The sequence below is a fragment of the Egretta garzetta genome, unplaced genomic scaffold (assembly GCF_000687185.1).
Source record: "Egretta garzetta isolate BGI_Z169 unplaced genomic scaffold, ASM68718v1 scaffold173, whole genome shotgun sequence".
NCBI classification, from domain to species: Eukaryota; Metazoa; Chordata; class Aves; order Pelecaniformes; family Ardeidae; genus Egretta; species Egretta garzetta.
The window spans coordinates 376,501-399,942 of NW_009259112.1; the positions used below are offsets into that span (position 1 = coordinate 376,501).

General features: G+C 40.5%; 1 protein-coding gene across 1 annotated transcript in view; it reads left to right on the forward strand.

Moving 5' to 3' along the window:
- The window catches only part of TRPM3 (transient receptor potential cation channel subfamily M member 3), a 301,300-nt gene extending 288,537 nt beyond the window's left edge, over positions 1-12,763 (forward strand). Inside the window, exons 23-26 of the mRNA XM_035891054.1 lie at positions 955-1,105; positions 1,649-1,848; positions 3,052-3,184; positions 11,314-12,763. Coding sequence (XP_035746947.1) covers positions 955-1,105; positions 1,649-1,848; positions 3,052-3,184; positions 11,314-12,763 — 1,934 coding nt within the window. The remainder of the gene's footprint in view (positions 1-954; positions 1,106-1,648; positions 1,849-3,051; positions 3,185-11,313) is intronic.
- The last annotated feature ends 10,679 nt before the right edge of the window (positions 12,764-23,442 follow it).

A 23,442-nucleotide genomic window follows, 5' to 3' on the forward strand; every position in this document is an offset into this window, starting at 1 on the left:
CTTCTTTTTGATGGGGACAAGGTGAAGATAGCTGCAGTGCTGTGCAAATTTTACTAAGATGGTTTGTATATGTAAGCTGCTGCTTCAATTATTTTCTTGAAGAGCTGATTACAGCGGTGCTTAGAGCCACTAGGATTGAGGCTAGAAAGACAAAAACTGAACCCATGTTTCCAGCTGCAGTTCACCCACTGCAGCACATGAAGGCATGTAAAAAAATAAGCAAGGAAGACCATTCCACAATGTTTTTTCTCCCCTTGCTTCAATTCTACAACATTAATGCTGAGAATGTTTTGGTTCCAAGTATTCAGGGAAGAAGCAGGTGGCAGCTCTGCTGCCTACATGTCCCTTTACCTGGTAGGGTAAAGGCTTGGTAATCTCCCCCACTGTTTCTAGGCATGCAGTCAGAAGTCCTTAATAGCAGAGGGTCATTATGAGTGTGTCCCAGAGGGGCTGGGGGCAGTGCAGTGCACAGCAATAAATGTCTGCTTTTTAATTTACTTTCATGTACTTCTTCCTCCTTGTACTATTTATTACATCGCTTTCCATCAATCAAAAAAGACCAAGCTTTCACCATTAAAAAAAAAATACATAAGCTTTTTTCCAGGATTAAACATTTTGGTCTTTTTATTTGCACAGCCACTAATTACTACCAGAGTACCATGATATTACAGCTGTATGCAGTCAGGCAGCTTACTCACACCAGGCATGTCTGCTGCAATTTCTGAGGGGAATATCTCGATATTCATGGCAAATAACACACAATAACAAGAACTGCAACTTGTAAAATCTGTGATAGCAAGTGCAAACTTCTTGGGGGGAGCATCAATGCCACTGTTATTTGGAAGGTATTGCTTTGGAGGGCAGACCTTTATAAACATTTAAATATTTCTGTAAAAAGCAGTGAAAAAATAAGATTCATTCCCATTTTGCATTTTTTTGCATTTTTGTTCCCAGCTCCTTGTGGTCAAAATGAAACCAGAGAAGATGGCAAAATAATCCAGCTACCTCCCTGCAAGACAGGAGCATGGATCGTTCCTGCCATCATGGCCTGTTACCTCTTGGTTGCAAACATCCTTCTGGTGAACCTCCTCATTGCTGTTTTCAAGTGAGTGCCACATTGCCAAGTATGGAATTTGGGGGGATGGACATTATTCACAGCATGTTAAGCTGAAGACTTTGGCTGAGACCCATTTTCAGAGGATGTGATGGTGAGAGGTAAAGAGGCAGTAGCTTTTCTCCAGGGAATGAGGGAAATGCCAAATTCTTCACATTGGCTCATTTCCAGGGACAGACACCTGATCGGAGTCAGGGCAGATAAGCCAAAAAATTTAAAGTTCAGCTGTGGCATCATTTACTCCCAATATGAAAAACAAGAATAAAAATACTTTCCTGTCTCATTGGGTTTTTCTAAGACTCAGTGGTTGTCCAGAGCAGATACACACAGTAGTAAGATACTCTGAAATGGCTGATTGCTGCTATGCTTTGCTGAAGCACAAACTTATTCATTTATTTTGTTCTTCTTCCTCTTTTTGCGACAAGGAAACCTTTGCCACTGTTAGTGAAATGTCTCTAGTCAAGGTGGTGTCATATCAGCAAAGTGCCCAAAACCTTTTCAATCTGATGTTATTTTCCTCTTCTTGCCTTCTAGCAATACATTTTTTGAAGTCAAATCCATATCCAACCAAGTGTGGAAGTTTCAAAGATATCAGCTAATCATGACATTTCATGAAAGACCTGTTCTCCCACCGCCTCTGATCATTTTCAGCCATATGACTATGATATTCCAACACCTCTGCTGCAGATGGCGGAAGCATGAAAGCGACCCAGATGAGAGAGACTATGGATTAAGTAAGCCTCAGACAAATTACAGAGTGAGACTTTCCAATGCCCTTGGTAATATCTAGTGTTTGACATGAATGAAGCCTAAGATCAGCACCTTGATAAACTTTCCAGCAGAGAACTACTTTTAACTGCAAAAATCTTACCTGAATCAGTTAGTTTTACCTGCATTGCTCAACCCTTTGTTCTCCTCAGAGTGTTAATGAGGCTATGTTTTTCTGGGATTTTGGGGCGTTGTTCCCCTCTTTGTTCCCTCAAAGCAAAGGGGTTTGTTTTGCTGTTGCTAGAGGTCTGTTATTGCTGGAATTCTTCTTACAGTCCATTGCACTTCCAGATCTTAGTTTTATTTCTGAAAATACAGAGAGAGCATTCCTACTGTTTGACCAAACAGCTCATACTTCCCCTCAGCACACTTTTTGCCTAGAGAAGCTGAGAGATGGTGAGAAGTAATTATTTTGTAGACACATGTTTTCTCCTTGACACTGACTCAAACTGGAGGAGTAGTTTCTCCAGACACTTTAATATGAACTCCCATAAGCATGATGGAAAACCTGTCAGATTATTTGGATAACACTTTCTCTCCTCTTCTCTACCTACTTCTTCAAAGTACAAGATCTCCACCTCCCCCAGTGTATATGCCAGAGAAAGGGAGCTAAGGGATGTGCCTCTCTTCCCAACATTAGCCCATGCCACAGCCCAGTTCTCTCCAAGGAGGGAGCTGGAGTCATGTGGTGGCACTGGAGATGCAAGTGCAACCAGACTGCTCTCCTCCCACACTCACATCACACTGTCTGCCACAGCCCTTGCTGCTGCCTGCAGATACCAGCTCCTGCCATGTCATATAGACCCTCTGTACTCTCAGACTCCTTTCCTAGCACTCTGCTAATTTGATTATATCTGTATTAGGTTACAGGCAGGCTTTAGCTCCCACCATCTCTCCAGGACCTGACCAGCAGCTGTGTTTAGATCTCACGCAATCAAAATACATTCATGTTTGCTCAGCATTTGCCTGCTTAAGTGTTTCTGTCTCCAGCATCATATATAATTGAAGGCACTAATTTGGTAATTAGCTGCATCTATCTGCTTTCAAAATGTCAGAAAAATTGAAGCCTGCCTTTAAAAGCCTAGTCCATGAATTACACAAAAAGAAGAATGTAGTTAATTTCAGGTGTTAATCTTTGTCAAATTCAGGTTTTTCCATTGTTTCCACAGAACTTTTCATAACTGAGGACGAATTGAAAAAAGTTCATGATTTTGAAGAGCAGTGCATAGAAGAATATTTTAGAGAAAAGGATGACAGATTCAATTCCTCCAATGATGAAAGAATCCGTGTCACTTCAGAAAGGTGCACTTTTTTTGTTTGTTCTTTCATAAGTTGATCTGGAAATGGGTTTCTGTTGCCCCTCTCACCTTTCCTTTCTTTTTCTTGAAAAGGGAAACATTTGAGGTATTTTTTAATAAGTCTTAACTAAAAAGCAGAGTGATAAAAGGTGGTGAATTTCTTGTCTCTTTTTTCTTTTTTGCTAAAGCAAAGGTTCCTCAAAGTTTGAAAAGTGTGAATCTTTTAACCAGTTGTATTAGAACACAACTGATATAGTGAGAAACACAAATTATTCTTGCATTTCAGTTCTTAAATCAGAACTTTAGGGCACAAGTGGTCAGAACACAATGGGAAAGTAAATGAGAGTTCCTCAGTGAAGACTACGGCTTTAGCACTGACCTGCTAGTCATCCAGATAAAGAGCGAGCCTTGTTTCAGGATGGCCTTGCTGGGTAAGCTGGTTTCATTGAGAGCAACAGGGATCTTGCTGTTAATTTAAAAGGAACTAGACATTCCACCTACAGCAACAAAATGCACAGAGGACAAAAGTAATACGTTAATTCACTGAAAGTTGCCAGTCTTCAAATTCATCAGTCCTAAAAATCCATAAATCTGTTCATCTGCTGTGGTGCTTATATGCTTTCATCACACAGCAGCTGAGCAACGGAGTAAAATTTTGAGGACAGAGTTTGTTGTTTGATTCATAGAATTGTTACTAATAAATATTTTAGGGCAATATCCTGTCAGATATACATAAAGCTTATGAACCACTGAATACTCCATTCCCTGAATACTCTACTTTAACTTGAATAACAGAGGTCAGATGAGTTGTCATTGTAATCCATTACACAGATATAACACTCTTCTCCTTATACATAATCTTCTAGCACTGTCCCAATGCAGCTATATCTAAAATGTGGTTTTGGAAGGCAAGGAAGCACTTTTTTAATTTGGTTTTGAAATAAATCTATCCCAGAGCACGATTAGAAGATATTACATTCTTTAATCATCTGCATTACTGAAAGCAGCACTCCTAAAAGTCATATTTTAGGAAAGGATATTAGAGGGGAAGTATGGCAAGGCATGGAATGGCTTCTTCATAAAGAATGGCCAAGTAATCCAGCTCTACTTGGTCTGCAAGAGACAAACGAGGAATTAGATGATAGAGGTCTATATAATTGTGAGTGCAAGGAGAGGGTGAGTAGAAATTAATTGTTTTCTGTCTCTCCCAGGACAAGCTATAGGGGAGCAACAGATTAATCTAGCAGGAGCCCAGGTTCAAAATAAACAAAAATAGGTAATTTTTTTTCATGCAGTAAGCAGTGGAACAGAGCAAGTTCTTGAAAGCTGATGAGGTCTAAAAGAAGCTGATGAGGTCTAAAAGAAGCTGGTGATTTCAGCTAGAAGTCTACAGGGGTTGAAACGGAGACTAGACAAGCTTATGGAAGAGAAATCCAGTAAGGACTGCTAAATACATAGAGATCATACTGAGCCCATGAAGTTCCTAAGCAGAAAACATTTAGAGGCTGGAGAATATAAGGGGGGAAGAATTATATGTGCTTCAAAATAAGGCAGTGGGCTAAATTGATCTGTGGTCCAACTGAGTACCTTTTTTTCTTGTGTTCTGGTAGTCCAGTGGTCAAAGAACTAACCTGAAAATCATAGACACAAGTTCAAATCTCTGTTCGGGCACAGCTTTCCTTTTGGTGGCCAATAAAAGAGAGGTATGTTTGAAGCCTTTGTAAATAAAAAGTAATCCAGCTGGGACCTCCCCTACATTAGGCAAGTGCTCTATGTCCTTGAAAATTAATATCTAACAGTCTGCCTTTGCACTCTGTGATGGCCCTGTTTTATAGGAAAAGAGCCCTTATGTCTATTTTAAATGAATGGCTTAAAGCACCTTGTTCCAGAAGAGACTTCATGATTATAAATCCCAAATGAAGACAATCACCTGAGCCCCACAGAGAAATAGTTCTTTAAAAATCCATTTACCTTAGCCAACAGTGTAATATGGAAACCACCATGCCCCAGCTCTGTAAGGGATACCCAGGTAGCAACCCCGTGGGGTACAGAGGCCACTCCTGGACCCACATACACTACTAGGACTTGCAGCAATGAAATCCCAGGTGAATGCAGTTCTCATCTCATAATAGCTCTCTTCTCTCCTTGCCAAACCTACTGCAATACTCTACCACACAAGGCAAGTGCAAATACTTCAAAGATCTGAGGAATACTTAAAAAATGTTTGAGGAATCAGGGCTATCTAAGTATCTTAAATAACACACCCTTTAAAACCTGGATGCCCAGGTATGTCATTTTGCCAGCAATTATGGCCAAGGAAGTATCCCTTGAAGTGTTCTTAATCTAAAACACCAAACTTCTTTTTTCAAACCTGGGGAGCATTCAAATATTTAAAATCCAGATTTGCACGTTATAATTTCTATAGAGACGTCTTTGTACAATTAACAAGATATAAAGCAAAGAAAACTGAGAGGATGCAAGACTACACAGTTTCTCTCCCAACGTCCAGTCATTAGCCTGTAGTAGTAGACCAAGCACAATACCTGTATTACAGGCATGAGTTATGAGCTTAAACATCTGTCCAATTAACTCATCTTTACATGGTGTAAAATTGAACCACAAAGCCCTGCAAATGTGAGTGAAGTTCCCCCTGAAGACCTTCCATTTGCAGGAAGCTGGGGATGCTGTTAGGCTCAAGAAGGAAGGGCTGGGAGAAGCCCTATGTGGCGTACCGGCACCTGGACCACTCACTGCCTTCCTTCCCCTCCACGCATTTGTGATAGCTCACCTCTTCCTTGAGCAGCTCCTACTTGCAGCTGGATTTATCAGAGTGACCCGGGTCCTGCTTGGAGGAAGAGCTGCACACCGCAGGTGCAAAGCCCAGTATGCCTGGAAGAGGGAGTAGGGGGTTAGCACTGGAAGGAAAATGGGAGATGGGAAGAGAGTATTGCTTTGAGGCTCAGCCTAGGTGGGTCACAGGGGCAGGTTAGAGTTCAGGAAAGCAAAAGAACAAGAGACCCTGTTTCTTGCTGCATTGACCTGGGTGTAAATGAACAACTTCAGCTAAGCAGTCAGTGGCTGTGCTGGGTCAGGACCACAGCATCTTGTCTGACTTCCCTACAACAAGCTGCAGTTTATGCTCTCACCTTGGAATAGTCGGCCTTGGCGTCCTGTGGTGCCTGTCTTGGTTCAGCAATCGCCTTACTTCTCTTGTAACAAAAAACACCACAGAGGTGTCCACATTTGGTGTCACCACACAGAATCTCTCCTTTACCTGATCCTTTCATATTTAGAAATTAAAAGCATGAAATGACACTTGATGCTTGTTCCTCCCTGACCCCAGGTACTAAGTAACTTGGAGGAGTAGCACACTGGCTAGGATCTCACACAGGCACATGGAAGTAGCAGCAGGTTAGTGATACACAGCAGAGGAAGTGATTGACTAAGTGGAAAAATACAAAGCAGTATGAAGCTGTAAGGTGTTTCCTTTAATTGCATTTATCAGGCTAGGCAAGTCTTGGTGAATCTCCTGGAGACCTGTGAGGAAAGCAAAGTTGGACAAATTCACTTCACTGCAGCAGCAGAATCACAACTTTCCTTTCTAATCACTGTGAAACATTCAGTGGCACATTTTGACCAGCACCGAGACGTGCGTAATATGATCAAAAAAGACTGCACTATTTTTCTTGATCTGGTGTGAAGTCGCTGAAACAATCTCTTCAGTAGGCATTTTTTCTATGTGGACACGTCTTGACTCTTTCAAACCCAATGCAAAACCTCTTGTTGATTCCAAAAGGAGCAGGATCACATCTTAACAGTATTTAAAAAGCAGATAAGCTGGTTGGAGTAGATATTACTATGTCAACTTTAGTACTATATGGTGTCCATTACTACAGCACCTTAACACTTTGTAGTCTGCAGAGCAATTACACCAAGCGCGTCTGTGTGAATGATGACATAGTTTTTATCTTGATTTCAGGGATGGCAGGCTGAAGTGAACAGAAATATGTTTGGGCTTTTAAAAGGGCTTCTGCTGAGCCTGCCAGATCCAGCCACACATGCAGAGTGGCAGTAGGAAAGGTCTGTGAATACAGCGACATCTCTCTGTGGTCACAGAAGGTTAAGTGGTCTTGGGCTCCAGATGGGAACACAGGCAGGACAACCCAACCCCTTCAGCCTGCGGAAGCCACCCACCTGAGAAAATTGGCTGGCCAGTTACATCAGCAATTCTTTACCAAAAGATGTCAGCCAAAGTACCAACATCCTGTTACAGGCTTGGGAACTGCTGTCCATGTTTTACTTAAATAAAACCATTCTACAGTTCCATATAACAAGCAGGGTGGATACGCCTGTAAGTGACTCAGTGTCTACAGTCTTTGCAGCAGTTGAAAAGGATTTTGAAGTACAAATGATGCCTTAAAAATGGACATAGGCCCACAAAGAGACTTCTGAATCTAATTCTAGCATTCAGTTAAGAGATGTGCAAAGGTTAAAAATAAATATAACCAAAATGAATGCCAGCAAAAGCCATCATCTCCCAAACCAAAATTAAAAAGGCTTATCACAGGTAATATAAAATCTTTGCCCGGTTCCCAGTTCTGACCTTTTATTTTTTCCTGGTTACTGAAATATTCCCCTCATTTAGTCCATGTTTGTTTCACTCTTAGAAATTTTTGAGCTTCAGCAGAACACACTTGATGCACATTTTACATGTAGCATCCTCTTTTTCTGTTCTCATTCCCATCTGTTAGGATGGCTTGGCACCTTCTCATACAGTGGATAAGTCTTGCTGTAAGGAAAAGCACAGGTGCAATGGAGGCATCATACATGGATATTGTGAAATTTGCCAAAAGGTTTATACTATCTCCAGCCCACACAGAAAAACAATCCAAAGCAAAACTTGGGCATTCTTATTTTGAAATAGTTTTTTAATTCAAAACTGTTCCTGAAGGAAATAAAGCTTTAGCTATCTATTCACTAAGTGCAAGATCATACAACAATATGGGAAAATAGAAAATTTCACTTATTAAAACATTTTAAGGACCAGATTATGACTGTATTTCTCCAGAACGTATCCTCTTATGCCCACAGTGTTTGGCTGATGTGATTTTATCATGTTTCTAGTAGGATTACTCCTGGAGCCTGGTGCTGTTCTGTGCGATGAATGATTGCAAAATTGAACATCAAATTACCATAAGAGAGTATCACTAATTAAAAGAATAAATAATTGTTAAAAAATCTGGGAGTGGCCATATGCAATATGTGTAACAAAAGGTGACTAAATTCAGCTAATAGCTTCAGGTTTGGAGATCATCACCACACAAGCTTTCTTTTTTGTGAATAAAATTATACAGTCAGGGCCCATCCAGTGTAAATACATGTATGTTCTTCTTGGTTATCTATGCACATCTCTGGTTACCCCTGGTTTCTGAACCTGGGCTGCATTATTCTTATCTTGTTGAGTTTCTCTATAAATTACCCACTACTACCCATGCAATCATATCTGTGATTACTTCCATAGCAACCAACAGACCCTGTAACTCAAAAGGCTATCTTCGTCTTGGCCAGCGGTACCACCAGTCTCACACTGTATGCTTCTGGCAGTAGCTAACAGATCGTGTTCAGGGAAGGCAGGGCAAGTATATGAACATGCACCAGCAAGCTATGACTCCAGGTTCTTCTTGGGATGCATTAGTTGTGTTCAGTAGCATTGCATAGCCCTCACATGAATGCAGGCACTATGGACAGTTCTACTCAAATTCCAGATACAAATATGTAACCAAGGGCAATAATTCAACTGGCTATGTTTGTATTAAAAATTATTTCACTTGTGTACACCTCTCAAAGCAAGCAAAAGAAAAACAACAACAACAAAAAAACAAACAAACAAAAAACAAACAAACAAACAAAATCAAACCAAACAAGACTATCCAGTTATCTTCACAGAATGTTGTAAGTTCATTCCAGTTCTTGGGTAACTGTTGCTGTGGTAAATGTTTTTTGTTGGTCATAATCTGAGCATTCTCAAGTAAAATCCAGGAGGTTTCTCGAATTGTTCCGTATGTCTGACAGCTCTAAAATCCTGATGTTATATCTGTTCATCATCTTGGAACAGTCGTTACAGAATCTGAATGTGTGGCGAGGAACTCAATTGTTATCCAATAAATATTTTAAAAGTATAATTGTTTTTTATAAAATAGCAGTTCAGATAAGTAATACCATGAGGGAAAATTCAACTGCTTCCCATATAAACTGCTCTGTCACTACAGAATTATCCTGTGCTTGCAAGAACATTAATTTGTTTTGCTGAAGTTGGTAGAATAGAGGTAGACTGGTGCCTAAATGATAGTAAGAGTAGAATGAGATTCTTTCAAAGTACTGGTTCATTTCTTAGCAGTGGTTACTTGATTATTCATCTATTGAAGTCTGGTGACAGCAATGTACTTACTGCTTCACACTTGATTTGCTGTGCTTGTGCTTTCAAGACTCACAATCTCCAACAGAAAAAGCCCATGTTTCACAGGAATGTGAGACTTGCTGTGGGGAGCGGTGTCACACTCCTCCCTCTCCTCTCTCCTGCGGGCGGGTTGCTGCTGCTCATCACCATGAGGTAGTCAGACCTCAGCATTTCACCAGCTAAAGTTCTGTGCATTAATTAACAAGGCATTAATGCTGCCCAATATTCACTCATTGCGAAAATCTGGTTTCCTTCTGGGCAAGTAAGAGTGTTTATGGCGTTGCCAGTTCCAGGTCACTCGTCTTGTTGGAAGTTCAACTAGCAGTAGTGGAAGAGTGTATCTATCTCATCAGAAATCCTAGCTATGATTGACAGGGTGCCTATTAACATTTGAGTATGAATTGCACTAACAGGCAGAGAGTAACAGACTTGTGAAGAGAAAAGTGTGGAAATCCTGCCATTTGGTATTTGTCACTTCTCTGTTCATTTTTCAGTGTCTACAGGAATGGGGAAAACCAGAACTGTAACCTTAAAAGTCAAAGAAAACTATATCAATGTGTTGTTTTTAATACTTCTTTGGCAGATAATGGAGGTTCCTGGTCTACCCTAGGCACTACAACCAGAGAAATTAATTACGCGAAGAAATTTCGTATGTGCTAAAGGCAATTTCGTTGTGTAAAATTAGAGGACTCCATATAAATCCTTCAGCAGTGATGTTTTAGAAGCCAGAAAATTGAAATGGTTGAAAACCACTGGCATAAATTAGTACACAATTCACCTTAAAGTCAAAAACATTTTATCATGAGACAGATCAACAACGTAGAACGGATATACTGAAGTTTAAATTAGGATCACACTTTCAATAATTACATATTAATATTTTAATCTAAATTTTTATTTATATATTATGACAGGTAGCTAATAAATAACTTTAAAATCCATCATTTCAGTCCCTAAGCTATTAACACAGACTACCCAAAGCACAATCACAGTAATGGAGCCATTTTAGTGTGTGTACCCTATTGTAGGCAGAATTTGGTTTGATCGGTGTTCCCCTTGCTGTGGTCTTCATGCACACTTTACTTGATATTACCTACATTCAATACAATAGCTGATACTTTATATATATATATATATCTGAGCTAAAAATTAGTCAGAGAACAACGAAATTATCTCCTTAGGTCCACATAGCACCAGCTGGTGTAAATCTGGGGCAAACACCAGGAAAAAAAATGGGGTTATCCACCTTCTGTGGCATATTGCCCATTTTCATTACCTCATTTAGTTCTGCAGTTGACTGCAGTGGTCCTGCCTGTGGCACAACTGGGGACAACATCATGTGGCATCTGCTCCAAGTGTTACTCATTCATAACAAACTAATTAGAAGTTTTGGCAGCAGAGAGGCAGCAAATCATAGTAACATTTCTGTAATAACCCCTGTCCCAAACCCCGCTCTATGTTATTCAGGGGACACCCCTGGTTTAACCCACTGGAGCAGTTTCCTGAGAGAGTGGTATTTGTTTGCTGAAACTTTTAGCAGGGTTTTGACACAAACAAGGTGGTGTAGGTTGGCTTTGAATTTTAAGACCTATTCATTCCCATTTGTTTTGGCGACCTATTAGCTGAACATCACTGCTTTGTAGAAATGAATCTGTTTAATTCTTCTCTTTTTTAAGGGTAGAGAACATGGCCATGAGACTGGAAGAAGTAAATGAGCGGGAGCACTGCATGAAGGCCTCTCTGCAGACCGTTGACATCAGGCTTGCTCAGCTGGAAGATATGATGGGACGAATGGTGACCGCCTTAGAAAAACTGACCGGCATAGAGAGAGGTGAGACAACCAAGATACGATCCAGGACCTCATCCGACTGTACTGATGCAGCCTACATTGTGAGGCAGAGTAGCTTCAATAGTCAGGAAGGAAATACTTACAAGCTTCAAGAGATCATAGATCCCACAGGAGAGGAGTCTATGTCCCCAACCTCTCCTACAATCACGCCCCGCATGCGTAGCCACTCTTTCTATGCAACAAATATGAAGGACAAGTGTGGGCTGGAAAAGTTTGAAAGCATTTTTAAGGAAAGATCTCCAAGCCTGCATCGGGCTATCAGTTCCCACTCGATAGCAAAAGAAGGAAAGGTTCCCTTAGCCCCTACCAGCACCTTGTCGATTGCCCCAGACTCTAGAAGGCCTTCGTCTTGTATAGACATCTATGTTTCTGCCATGGATGAGATGCATTCTGACACAGAGCCTCTTGACAGCTCCATAAATATTCTTGGTACTGGAGATGCAGCTCTGCAGGCTCAAATAGCCTCTTCCATTTTAGCTAACAGCGCGTATATTAGCAGCACACCCGGCGAAAAAATTTCTGGCAGGAGTCTTGACTATGAGGAGACCTCTGGAATAGAAACAAGAGCATTTTCTTCAGATTATTCCCAAATCACAGACTGCCAAATCCCTTGGGATTCAGACCCTCCCTTGTATCACACTTTAGAGCGATCTAAAAGCAGTCGTTACCTGGCTACAAGTCCATTTATTCTGGAGGAGACACCAATTGTGAAATCTCACAGTTTTATGTTTTCTCCATCTCGAAGCTACTTCAGCAGCCTTGGCGTCCCAGTCAAAACAGCAGAGTACACAAGTATTACGGACTGCATAGACACAAGGTGTGTGAGCGCTCCCCAGGCCATCGCAGAGAGGGCCAGTTTCCCTGGAAGTCTCGGGGGTAAAGTGGAGGACTTGGGATGCTGCCACCCAGAGAGAGAAGCTGAACTAAGTCACCCGAGCTCTGATCATGAGGATATTGAGGCCAAAGACAAGAAGGGGATGCCCTTATCTCCTCAAGACAGCAATGCTACAAGAACTCTAGCCAACAGCATCCCACTTCCAAAAATAGAGCGGGCAAACAGCTACTCTGCGGAGGAGTCCAACATGTTGTATGCACAGCACACACGGAAGAGCTACTCTATCAGTGACAAACTTGACAGGCAGCGGAATGCAACAGGCCTGCGAAACCCCTTCCAGAGGAGTAAGTCCTCGAGACCAGAGAGCAGAGGGGACAACCTGTCCATGAGGAGACTGTCAAGAACGGGAGCTTTCCGCAGCTTTGAAAGCAAGCACAGCTAGGCCTAGACAAACCTCACTGGCAGTCTAAGGGTCATCTGCTCTCCAGTCCATTTTTCCTAGCAGAATTAAAAAAAAAAAAACAAAAACAAAAACAAAAAACTCACATCACCCTGTGTCAACTCCAGTTGGCATTAGCCACTGGTCAAGGGAGCACATTGTCAGTCTCAGCATCACCCACTGAGTTACTGCATCTTGACCCAGTTGACATTTGCACTTAAGGAAAAAGGGAGGGATGAAAGCTTTACACAGACTTCAGTAAACAATAGGAATAACAAGCACCCTTTGTGAAGTCACGAGAAATAAATGAATAGGTTCGGAAATCTGCCTTTTATTAGAAGGCATCCTAAGATCTTTGATCATTATTCAAGTATTTAGGATGCAGGAATTAACTGGGAAAAAGAGATGTACAAATTAGATGTTCTAAACTTCAATCACAACTTCTTTTCATCTGTTTCACTGTTGTGATGACTGATGAAAAGCGTTTGTTATTTCTGTAGGAACTGGCAGCAAACAAACCTAAAGTCTCCCAAATCCCTTGTATCCCACACTTGTGGAAATGAAGAAAGACGAGCAAGATAACAACCATAACTTTCACTTGTCTCTTTTTCTATCAACTTCTAGTGCCACAAAAAGTTTATATTTTCAAGAGCAGAAAGGGAAATGAAATGCCTTTTGTACTGCAACTTAAATGGAGGAAAAATTTATGTTAAAATATCAGGTGATTTCCTGTATAACAGGCATTCTAGATTCTAGCACAGCTGAGCAAGCTCAGGATGAATGTAATTAAGCGGAATAGTATATATTTATTTTTTTACCACATTTGTCATCAATATGTTGTCTCACTAAATCAAAGGATGTGATGGAACAGTAAGAACAGGGTGATCAGAGCAGACCAGAGTAATATTGTCAGGTTCTCACTGCTCCATTTAATTACGTATACAAATTGGGGAGATTTATCCACCAGGCTGCTACCAGGCTCTTCTTGCTGTTCCATTTGAGCTGCCAATTTTTCACATCATTCTCTCACCTAAAAGTATACACCTTTTTTTTTTTCCTTTTTCATGAGGACATGGCCGTATTTGAGCATTTCAAAGTATACAGGATTTATCAAGCAGTCTGAATCAAGATTAATGCAATTAGACTGAAGTTGCTTAGGGGAAAATATTCTTGGCAGAGGACTGGAAAACACTAAAGAGTATATAAGCTTTTAAGGTAAGTTAAAGAACCAAAGTGAAAATGCAGGTGTTGGTAAACAGCAAAAGCCATCAGTTGCACCTAGGCCCCCACCGTTCAGCAGCATATCACGCAGCATGCATTTTTGTAGAAGAAAGTATACCTGAATGGTAGTGCATTTATAGGTTTTAGTTAAAGACAGTCATAACTCCACTGACCCCACCCATGTTCCAATGGCCCACGACGTCAACCAGAGTTTCAAACATCTCATGAGAAGATATCACAGAGGTCACAGGTGGAAGGGTATGCAGAAGAAAGGAAAAGGGTGGAGAAGTATAAACTCCAACTGGATCAAAATTTCACATCCTTTATGAAGGCACAACTTTTAAGCTTGTAAAGAGTTAAAGCTAGTGCTATTAAAAATTAAAACCTCTACAATGACCAACATCTGTGTAGAACCAGCTCCTTTTTGTTATTAAAAACGAACACATGTGAGTAGGGTACACACTTCCCATTATTTAAATGGGTATTATCTTCCAAATCTCTAAGGCAGCTTTGAAAATGCAGACTGACATTTTCTCACTGGGATCTCACCCTGGGAGACTCTGAGCACCGTATGAGAGCTAAGTCTGAAAGGCAACAAATCCAGACATAAAAATAATCATCAGCCTCAAGAAAAGAGGCAAAGAAGGTGAAAACATTTAGGTACCGAGTCACTACGTTGGAAAAGTTCAGGAAACAAAGAGGGACTTTAAGCACAATGTGTTTCATACTTCCTGCACCAACGTGTTCCTTGCTTTCTTCTATTTGATCAGGCTTTCAATGAGCTAAACTCCACCAAGACACCGTGTTTATGCAATTGCCTTGCAGTCCATGTGCAGCGTTACAGTCACATGGCAACACCGAGAAAGGTCAGAAGCCTTTCTGTGCATTATGAAGCATGCTTGTGACAGGCTCATTGTTGAACAATAGCAAAACGCCCAGGGGCAAAGGAACTTGTGTTTAACAATCTGCTTCAAATGTGCCAACTTTTGTTAGCAGCCTTTTCCTAAGGCTTCTCCAAATCTATCTATCCTTGGTGAGTAGAGGGGGATATTCTCACTTTGTTTTCTTTGTTACTTTTACGAATGTCTGCTAAAACTGTTCGTGGATTCTTCCACCTTCACCGTATTACTGGCCTACTCTAGAGGAACTTCAGATTCATTAGGAATTCCTCAACAGCGCTTAGTGAATTAGTTCAAGGCATAGGGCTGTCCTCTGGGGTAGATTTCATTGCTTAGTTTGTCAGGGTAAAGGAATTTGCCAAACCCAGAAGCTGTATAAATGTTTAGGATACAGCACTTTATCGATCTGGAGCACACATTCCAGGTAAAATGAAACAGGACACTTTATTTACCTCTTAAAATTTGCCATTATATAAAAAATGTAAATTCGGGTGTTAAAAGTGTGATTGCAAGACATCAGAACACTACTTTTCCTGAATGTTTCCCATTTATTCTACAATGTGGTGTCTATAGAATATATTATGATGGATGTTAGATTATTTTCTCTTCACCTGTTTTTTAAGCATTGCATCACACTGCTCCTTTTTGAATTTGATGGTAAAACACCCATTCCTTGCAATGGGACCATATTTCCCACTCATGATACTATTATGACCATTTAGTGAGAGTAGAAGTCTTATCATCCATCATCATGTAGCTATAGCATGTGCCATATGACATATTCTGTATCAAAGGATAGCTTATGAAATAGATATATATACACACATATATACATATCTCCCATATATAAACCAGTATAGTTGTGACATGTGGTAATATTAGTGAATGTTACAGGACAGTTTTAATATCACATCATAAGGTCTTGTTTGTGAATCTGTAACATTCAATAAAATAGCACATGTTGCATCAAGCATTAAGTTCCACTACCCAATTATTAGCTTACATATGGAATATGCATTTCTGGTCACAGTGTGTAAGTTTGGTATGTTTCACACATTTCTCTGTATAGCTCCACTTAAATGTCTGTATGAGCTGATGTATAAACCTCTAATGAGCCACTGTGGGCTGTGACAGGTGAGTTGTGATAGTGTGAAAGATGAACTGGCATGTTATGCAAAAGATTATAAGATAAATGAACTTTAATAATATTTTGAAACTCAACTGAACTTAGCTGTTTGTTTACATATGCTGGCCGACTGAGGATGCGGTGTACAGTATTTTATAAATATTTTCCTATAGTAATCCATCCTGTTGTTTCCAGTTTAAGTGATGCTATTCTACAGTTGGGGTATACACTTGTCCTAGGTATTGGATTATAGCACATTATTCTTTCACAATAACAGTGTGATATGACTGAAGTAGTTTCTCTTCCTTACAGTCCAGTCTTTTTTTGTGTCAATGAAAATGCATGCATTGTTCCATGAGTTTCTTTGGACTACTATGAGACTTAACATTTTGCTATTGCCTGCCTGTAAAGATGAATCCAGTTAGGAATGAATTCAAGCTTTTGGATGTTTACATTATTTCCATTATGTTTGATCTTTAGCGAAGTAAGTGATTTTTTTATTATTTTTAAATGACAATTGTATTTTATGAAATTGAAAAATTCAACACAAAATGCGAACCTACAGCAGTGCTCAGACATTTGGCTCTCTCTTTTTTTGGAAGAGATAAGGTGCTACATTATTGTTCTTAGCACAAGTGCCAGTTAACAAATGGCAGTGAGGGGATAATTTGAAAATATAATGAAAAACCAAAACATCCATTCATCCACATCAGGAAATCCCTCTGGGTTCCGGATATAGATTGCTTTTTTTTTTTTTTTTCATTTTCCATTTATAGATTTTCTGGTAAAAAAAAAAAAAAATTTGTACCTTTTGTGGAATGGATAGCCTTTTGTCAGGGGATAAATATCTTAGTTAGGTATATTTTTTGTATGAGAAGAAAATGATTTGTTTCTTAGAAACCATCAGCGCATGGAAAATGCAACTACACGAGTAACTGCTCAAAAAAAGTGCTGGTAGCAGCACACAGCCTTAGTCCAATGACTGCAGTCAGAGCAAACAAGTATCTGTCCTGAGAGCAGAAGTTATCAAAGGTATTAGCTTAGAGTGAGCCAGTGAAACAAAATTCTCAGTAAACTCATGGTGCAAATTTTCAAAACAAGCATAAATGTCTTGTTATGTTGCTCAGGTTATATACTTAAGAGGATCTGATAATCACCAGAAGGGAAAATGTGAGCTGGTCATTCCTGGATTTCCCTAGGAATACTTAAGTAGTTGTGATGTCTCTCCCCTGCTTAAAAATAATAGTGTATTTGCATTTTTGCACAAATATGCACAATTTTTTAACAGAGGCCACATTTTCAGTTCTGTTAAAAGATACCAGGTATTGGTATTATGTTGGTAATATATTGGTAATAATGTTAAAAGATACCAGATATAGATCACCTTCCTCAAAATGAAATGGGAAAGCTTCCTAGCATGAATTTTCCCTCATTCACCTCAGATAACAGCGCAGTCTGAACCGGGCAGAAGTAAAGCGTTGGGGGTGTCTGCTTACCTAATGAAAGCCTTCATTCCTGTAGGTGGTATTCACTGGCCTTGCCACACTTTGGCATAAGAGCAGTAGAGTTGAATGTGGAGGGACTGAGTTTCTGCACCCCACTGAGAGTTATCCTGCTTTACAGCCCATCACAGGGTGAACACGACAGGTCACACGGGCTTCTCCTCTCCGAGATTCACTACGATCATAGTCTTACCGATGCTGGTGCAAATCAGCAGAAAATCCACTGCTTTCAATGGAGTACTCTGACTTTTGTCAGAGGATTGATTTATTCTGCATTTCTAACTCTACTACTTTGAGTCATGGGGCAGATTATCCTAAATCATCATCAAGTGCAAAGTCTAATGTCTGAGCCATTGAGCCAGACTGGTTGAGAAACAGTCTCTGACCTTTTAATTTTTGCTGTATGCTTTCAGATCTCTCGTAGAGCCACACAGCACTTATTTCAAAAAGCTATTAGGAAAAAAATGTTTGATTATGAAATTGCTGCTGTTTCTGCTGCAGGGAAGTGATAACTCTTGTTTATTTTAGTATTTGGTAGAGAGGGGGAAGGGACAGAAATAGGAATTGGCTGTGAAATACAATTTTATGCCTGCACAAGAGTAAATTGTATTAAAGTTATATCCTTCTTCCACCACTGCAGTTGTTGTACATGAGGAGAGTCTATATGCTGCTACTGCTGTCTGGAACAGTGTTTGCAATATACTATACTAAAAGCTATTTAATCGTTTATTATTTGGGCTATCATTTGTAAGTGTATAACAATCATTTATAAAGGGAGAAAAATGATTAAAATGTCATTTTAAACAAATTCCTACTAATATGAAGCTTTTCAAGTATGATTTGTCTAAATGTATATCACTAGGGAAAACGGTCCTTTCCAAAGGTCTACTGGATTCACAATGCACTTTTAGACTGTGTTTAGATACGTAATAAAAAGCAGAAGTTGGCAATTACTACAGTAGGACTTTCTGAAATTTCTGTAACAATTGTTTTGCAATAAAAAAAAGAGATGTAGTTCAAAACATCTGTTCTTACCCGAGCATTTATTTATGGTCATTTGCTTTCAAAGCAATAAAGCAACGATGCAATGGCAGCTGCTTTTCCCTATGATCTCTCACTGCTCTAGTTCTAACTTTACAGCTCTAAAGAAAAACAAAGGGTTTACAGCATTGCACACAGACATTTTGTATGTTGTAGGTTATGTCCACCTCTGGCATCAGGTGTCATTCAGGTGTCCCTTATCCTGGCCAATGTTAGACCACCCTTTGAACCAAAACAGACATACTTCTCGGTGTGTTTATTTGAAAGGAGGGAATAGTTTCTTTTATTTGTAGCTACCATTTCAGCAAGGGGGCAACCATAAGCATTGAATGCAGATCCTTTCCAAATTGCTTCCACTTAGACTGGAAGAAGCATGCTCCTTTGTATGGCAATCTCCCCAGATAGGTGGCATTGCTGGCTCTTGTAGCTAAGGAAGGTTCTTAAAAAAACAAAGACCACCAAGTAATCCACTGGTACCTTATCACTTCCTCTGAACTGGTATATCTCACCTTCCTCCAGAAAGAAGTCATTGTCTCTCTTTTCATGCAGCTACAGCCAGCTCTGATAGTTTCTCACAAAAATGCTGGAAAAAAGGCACTGACACAAAATAAGCCAAGGTCAGGATCTGCTGCCTCTACAAATCCACCTTCACTGCAATAATAACATCCTTTAGCTAAATGCAAAAGAAACACAGGAAACAAATACCCGAGTGAATAAGAAAGATATCAGATACTCAAAACAGTTCTGCACAGATCAGTCACACTCCAGGAGAGGAATGGTTCAGAGAGGTGTTCTTTATTTCAGATTTCTGAGAAGGAAATGCTAAATTCCTTAATCAGATTTTATCTAAGCCTTTCCCAGGGACTGCCATTCAGTGAAGACTGTGGGAGCTTTGAAGCTTTAAAAAAAAAAAAAATTAATGAAAAAAAATCTGTGCCAGACAGTTGTCATTATGCTTCTTTCCAGGTAACACTATATTTCTGGTCTCCCTGGGTTTTTTCACAGTAACAAACTTTGCCTAAATTCAGCCAATTAGTAAGGACTGGGAAAAAGCAGCATCACCAGCCTTGATTTTCATACCCATGAACTGCAGTCTTGTAGCCTTTAGGGTAGTGATCTAGTCTCTTTTAATCTCATTAACGCATAATGGCAATGAACTCCATTTAACGTTGACCACAACAGTCAACCCTGACTCATTATCCTCATGAGTGAATACAGCAAGAACTTACAGTTACGGCAAACCTCACTGCCTTTGCATATCAAGCTCGAATTTCACCCTGTTTATATCTTTGGAACAACAAAAAACTTTAAAAACTCTGCAATTTCATTATTTTGAGATTTTCAAATAACTGATTGCAGGCATAAATATTGTATATCTGGATTATACTTTCAGGAGGCAATAATGACAAGCATTACCTGAGAGAAGGTTACTGCAGTGTGTTTATGTGGAATAACAATAGTAGCTTATGAATTGTTACAGGCATCCCACTCTGGATGATACAGGCTCCTGTTGTAGAGAACTATGGGTGGAAAAAGAACAGCTATGAGAGGAACTGCCTTCATTAGCCTGGGTTTCAAAAGAAGAAGTTCAACAGCTGTGCGGATGGCTGGAGAGACTGATACCACCTTCTAAAACTTAAAATTTTTGCTACACCTTTCCTCACTTAAACATGCAGCCAAATGTTAAACAGTCACATGCACACCACTGAATCAGCCTGTGGAGGTGATAAAATTATCCTTACAAAATATTCCCATGGGTTTTGTTCACAGTGTGCAAGATGAGAATTTTCTTAACACTGCTGGAAAAATAACATGCCAAGGCTCTAAGGACATTACTGAAAATGTTAACACATAATCTTTTTTTCCTTTACTTGAAAGAGCGCAAAAAATTCAACTACCATTGTAGCATTTCACCATTCACTAATGAAAATCTTGAAACTAAAATTGCATCTTTAGCAAAAAATCAATCTTCTGGAAATATCAGTAAAAATAGTAAATCTGACTGAAGAATTACTTTCTTCAAAAACTCCCTAGAAATATTCATCACAAACCTGAATTCTAACCCACAGCTGCTGAACTACAGTAACTCCACTGTAATCCGGGGAGGAGGGGGAGCAGGCAAGGGGTGTGCAAATGGGGAGTGGGAAAAGTTAGTCCACTTAAAGGAAAACATGAACAATGAACTCTAAAATTCACATCACTCTTACACTATATGGCTAGATCCCACTTTTTCCTGAGTGGATGCTTGGGGAACTACATCATAGCTCTGCAACTAGTAATAGGGTTAGTTACACATTTCTGCCATGCTATCTATTTTGCTAATGGAGTAGTATGACCCTCAGAGAATGATAACTTAGACAAAAAACTTACAGCAGCAATAGTTAATCTGTGCTTATTATGGAATAAAATAGTCCCCATCTCAGTGGAGCTGTTTGAGTGGGTTTTGATGAGTATATCTTAAAAGGACATTCTGTCTATTTGCTCCAGTTGGAGCAAATTGGATGGTGAATACCTGCCCTGGTGCAAGAAGGGGCCAAAGGTTCAGAAAACATGGCCTGGTCCCCAGTCCCCCAGAAGAGCGCTTTCTCCCTGAAGCGTTTTGGCTTTCTAACCAGAGCAGATTGCCTTCATCTCCACCCCAGTTCAGCTATGTCAGAGATGCCACCGTGGGAGGTACGCAGCAATGCAGGGACGTTCCTCTCCCTCTCCTCACTGTGCAGAGGCATAGCTAGGGCCTGCATTACCCACTGCAGTCCTTTAAATGTTTAACTGAAACTTTTGTATACTTATTTGGATTCTCAAGAAGTCTAGAAAATAAACTAAGCCTCCCTTAGTCCAAACACAATCTCTTCTAAAATGTCTGGGTATTTTCAGGCAATAAGGCACTCTGAGCATTTATGGGGAAACAAGTTCTCCTTAACAGTAGTTGATCATACTCACCGAGCACTGATGATGATAAAAAATTTCAGCCGTCTCCATTTTGTCTGAGATGATGGAGGAAATAGTGCATTGCAGCACCTCCACAGCTTTGGAGGGGGGCCCTAGCCCTTGGGTAAGTTGAGCTGGTCTTACACTAGCCCTGCGTAATGCATGTTTCAGTTTGCCCCCACCGGCATCAGGGATGGGTGTAAGCTATCCCCTTGGGGAATGGACAGGTCCTCTAGGTCTATTAACTTCAGCACTGAATTGGCAGGCGAAAATGGCACAGCCGATGGAGGGAAGAAGAAAGGATGCGGACACTTCACCACCAGTTTACTCAAGACAGGCTTGACAGTAAGGTTGGCACACAGAGGATTAACTGTATCCCCAGTCTTTTGTGTTCATTCCCTCCTGAGTTGTGGTGGAGCTATGTCAGCACGTGTGCTATAACATATAGGTCTACCTTAGGTAAGTCCAAACAACACGTTGCAATCCAAGACCACAGATCAAGGGCGGGATTGCAAAAAACCTGGAGCGTTTCAGGCTTAGATATCCCATAGTAAAATAATACATAAATAAATAAAATCAAGCGCAGATCCTTATATACTTAAGCAACATACACGAGAGATTTTAGCGGCATGTTGGGAGTATTCATCTCAAGTAATCACTGGAGCACAAAACTGGTGCTTGAGTCTTCCCTCTGCAAGGCAAGTGCATGAAGCTGCTGTCTTTAAAGCCATAATTTCTTCCCATCTCCAAGAATGTACGCATTCATGTCCTGCAGATAAGACAAAGCGGATAAGCAGCTAACTTATGGACTCAAACAAGGCTTAATGTGAGGCAGAGACTGAACACTCAGTTTTACTTAGTTCTGGGTACACCAGGAAGTTAGGCATGATTTTTTTAAGTTCAGAAGAAGCTGCACAAAATAATTATACATTAAAAACATATTAATTAAGAAAAGAAAACTACTAACATGCATTGGTGTTCTGTTGAAACTTAGCACTGGAATTTCTCTTTTAAATACGCGTTTTCCAAAATGTGTACTACAGTACAATACAAGGTAATGCACGGTATGCATTAGTTGTTAAAACTGTTCTGATAATGCTTTCATGTGTAAGAAAGGACCAATAACTTTATCTTGACTCTACTAGAAGGGAGACATTTAATAACTGCTCCTTTCTGTCCAGGTGGAATTAACCCTACAGTCAAAATGCTACATTTTAACATGTTTTAACAGAAGTTACCACCTACAATACATTGGGGGAAACCACTTGCTCTTTGCACTGGATGCTGGGATAGGTACAAGAAACTGGCAACACACTTGACCCAGGGAAGGTTGGGCTTACGTGGTGTCGTATAAATTCTGGTTCCCGCACCCCGATGTCTGTGGGTTTCCCCTCCTTTAAAGATACATTCAGAGTTGATCACTGTGCCTCATAAGGTGACATTCGGGTCAGAGCTGGCCAACCTGCCAGCTTAGTACAAAGCAATCAGAACCTCTCTACTATACTGAGCAGAACCGAGGAGCCCAGTTACATTTTTGGTAACCTGGCACGTTAAGTACGGCCACCTGTGAATTTAGGCATCTTCCTGATCTGAAAGGCGTGTGTTGGTCAGCCCTACCTGTATCTAAAGTTATGTACTCTGAAAGCCAGAGTCATTCAAAAGCTGAACGGAGAAAGAAAATTAACTCTATGCCAGCCGAAACCAGGACAACTGGGAAACTCTGCGTTCTGCGCGGTGAGGAAACACAGCACTTCAAACCTTCTTCCTCTGTCCTCCCCCGGGCTAGGGTGAGGCTCAGCCCCTGCGGGCCAGTAATGACGTAATGCTCAGGCCGCTCTGACGGCTCTGCCTGCGGCCGGAGCTGCCGCCGCGCTGCCCGGCGCGCGCCCTGCAGACGTCGGACCCTTACAGCGGTTTCATGACACGGCGTCATTTTTGTCAAAGTGGCCGCTGGCTGGCACTGGT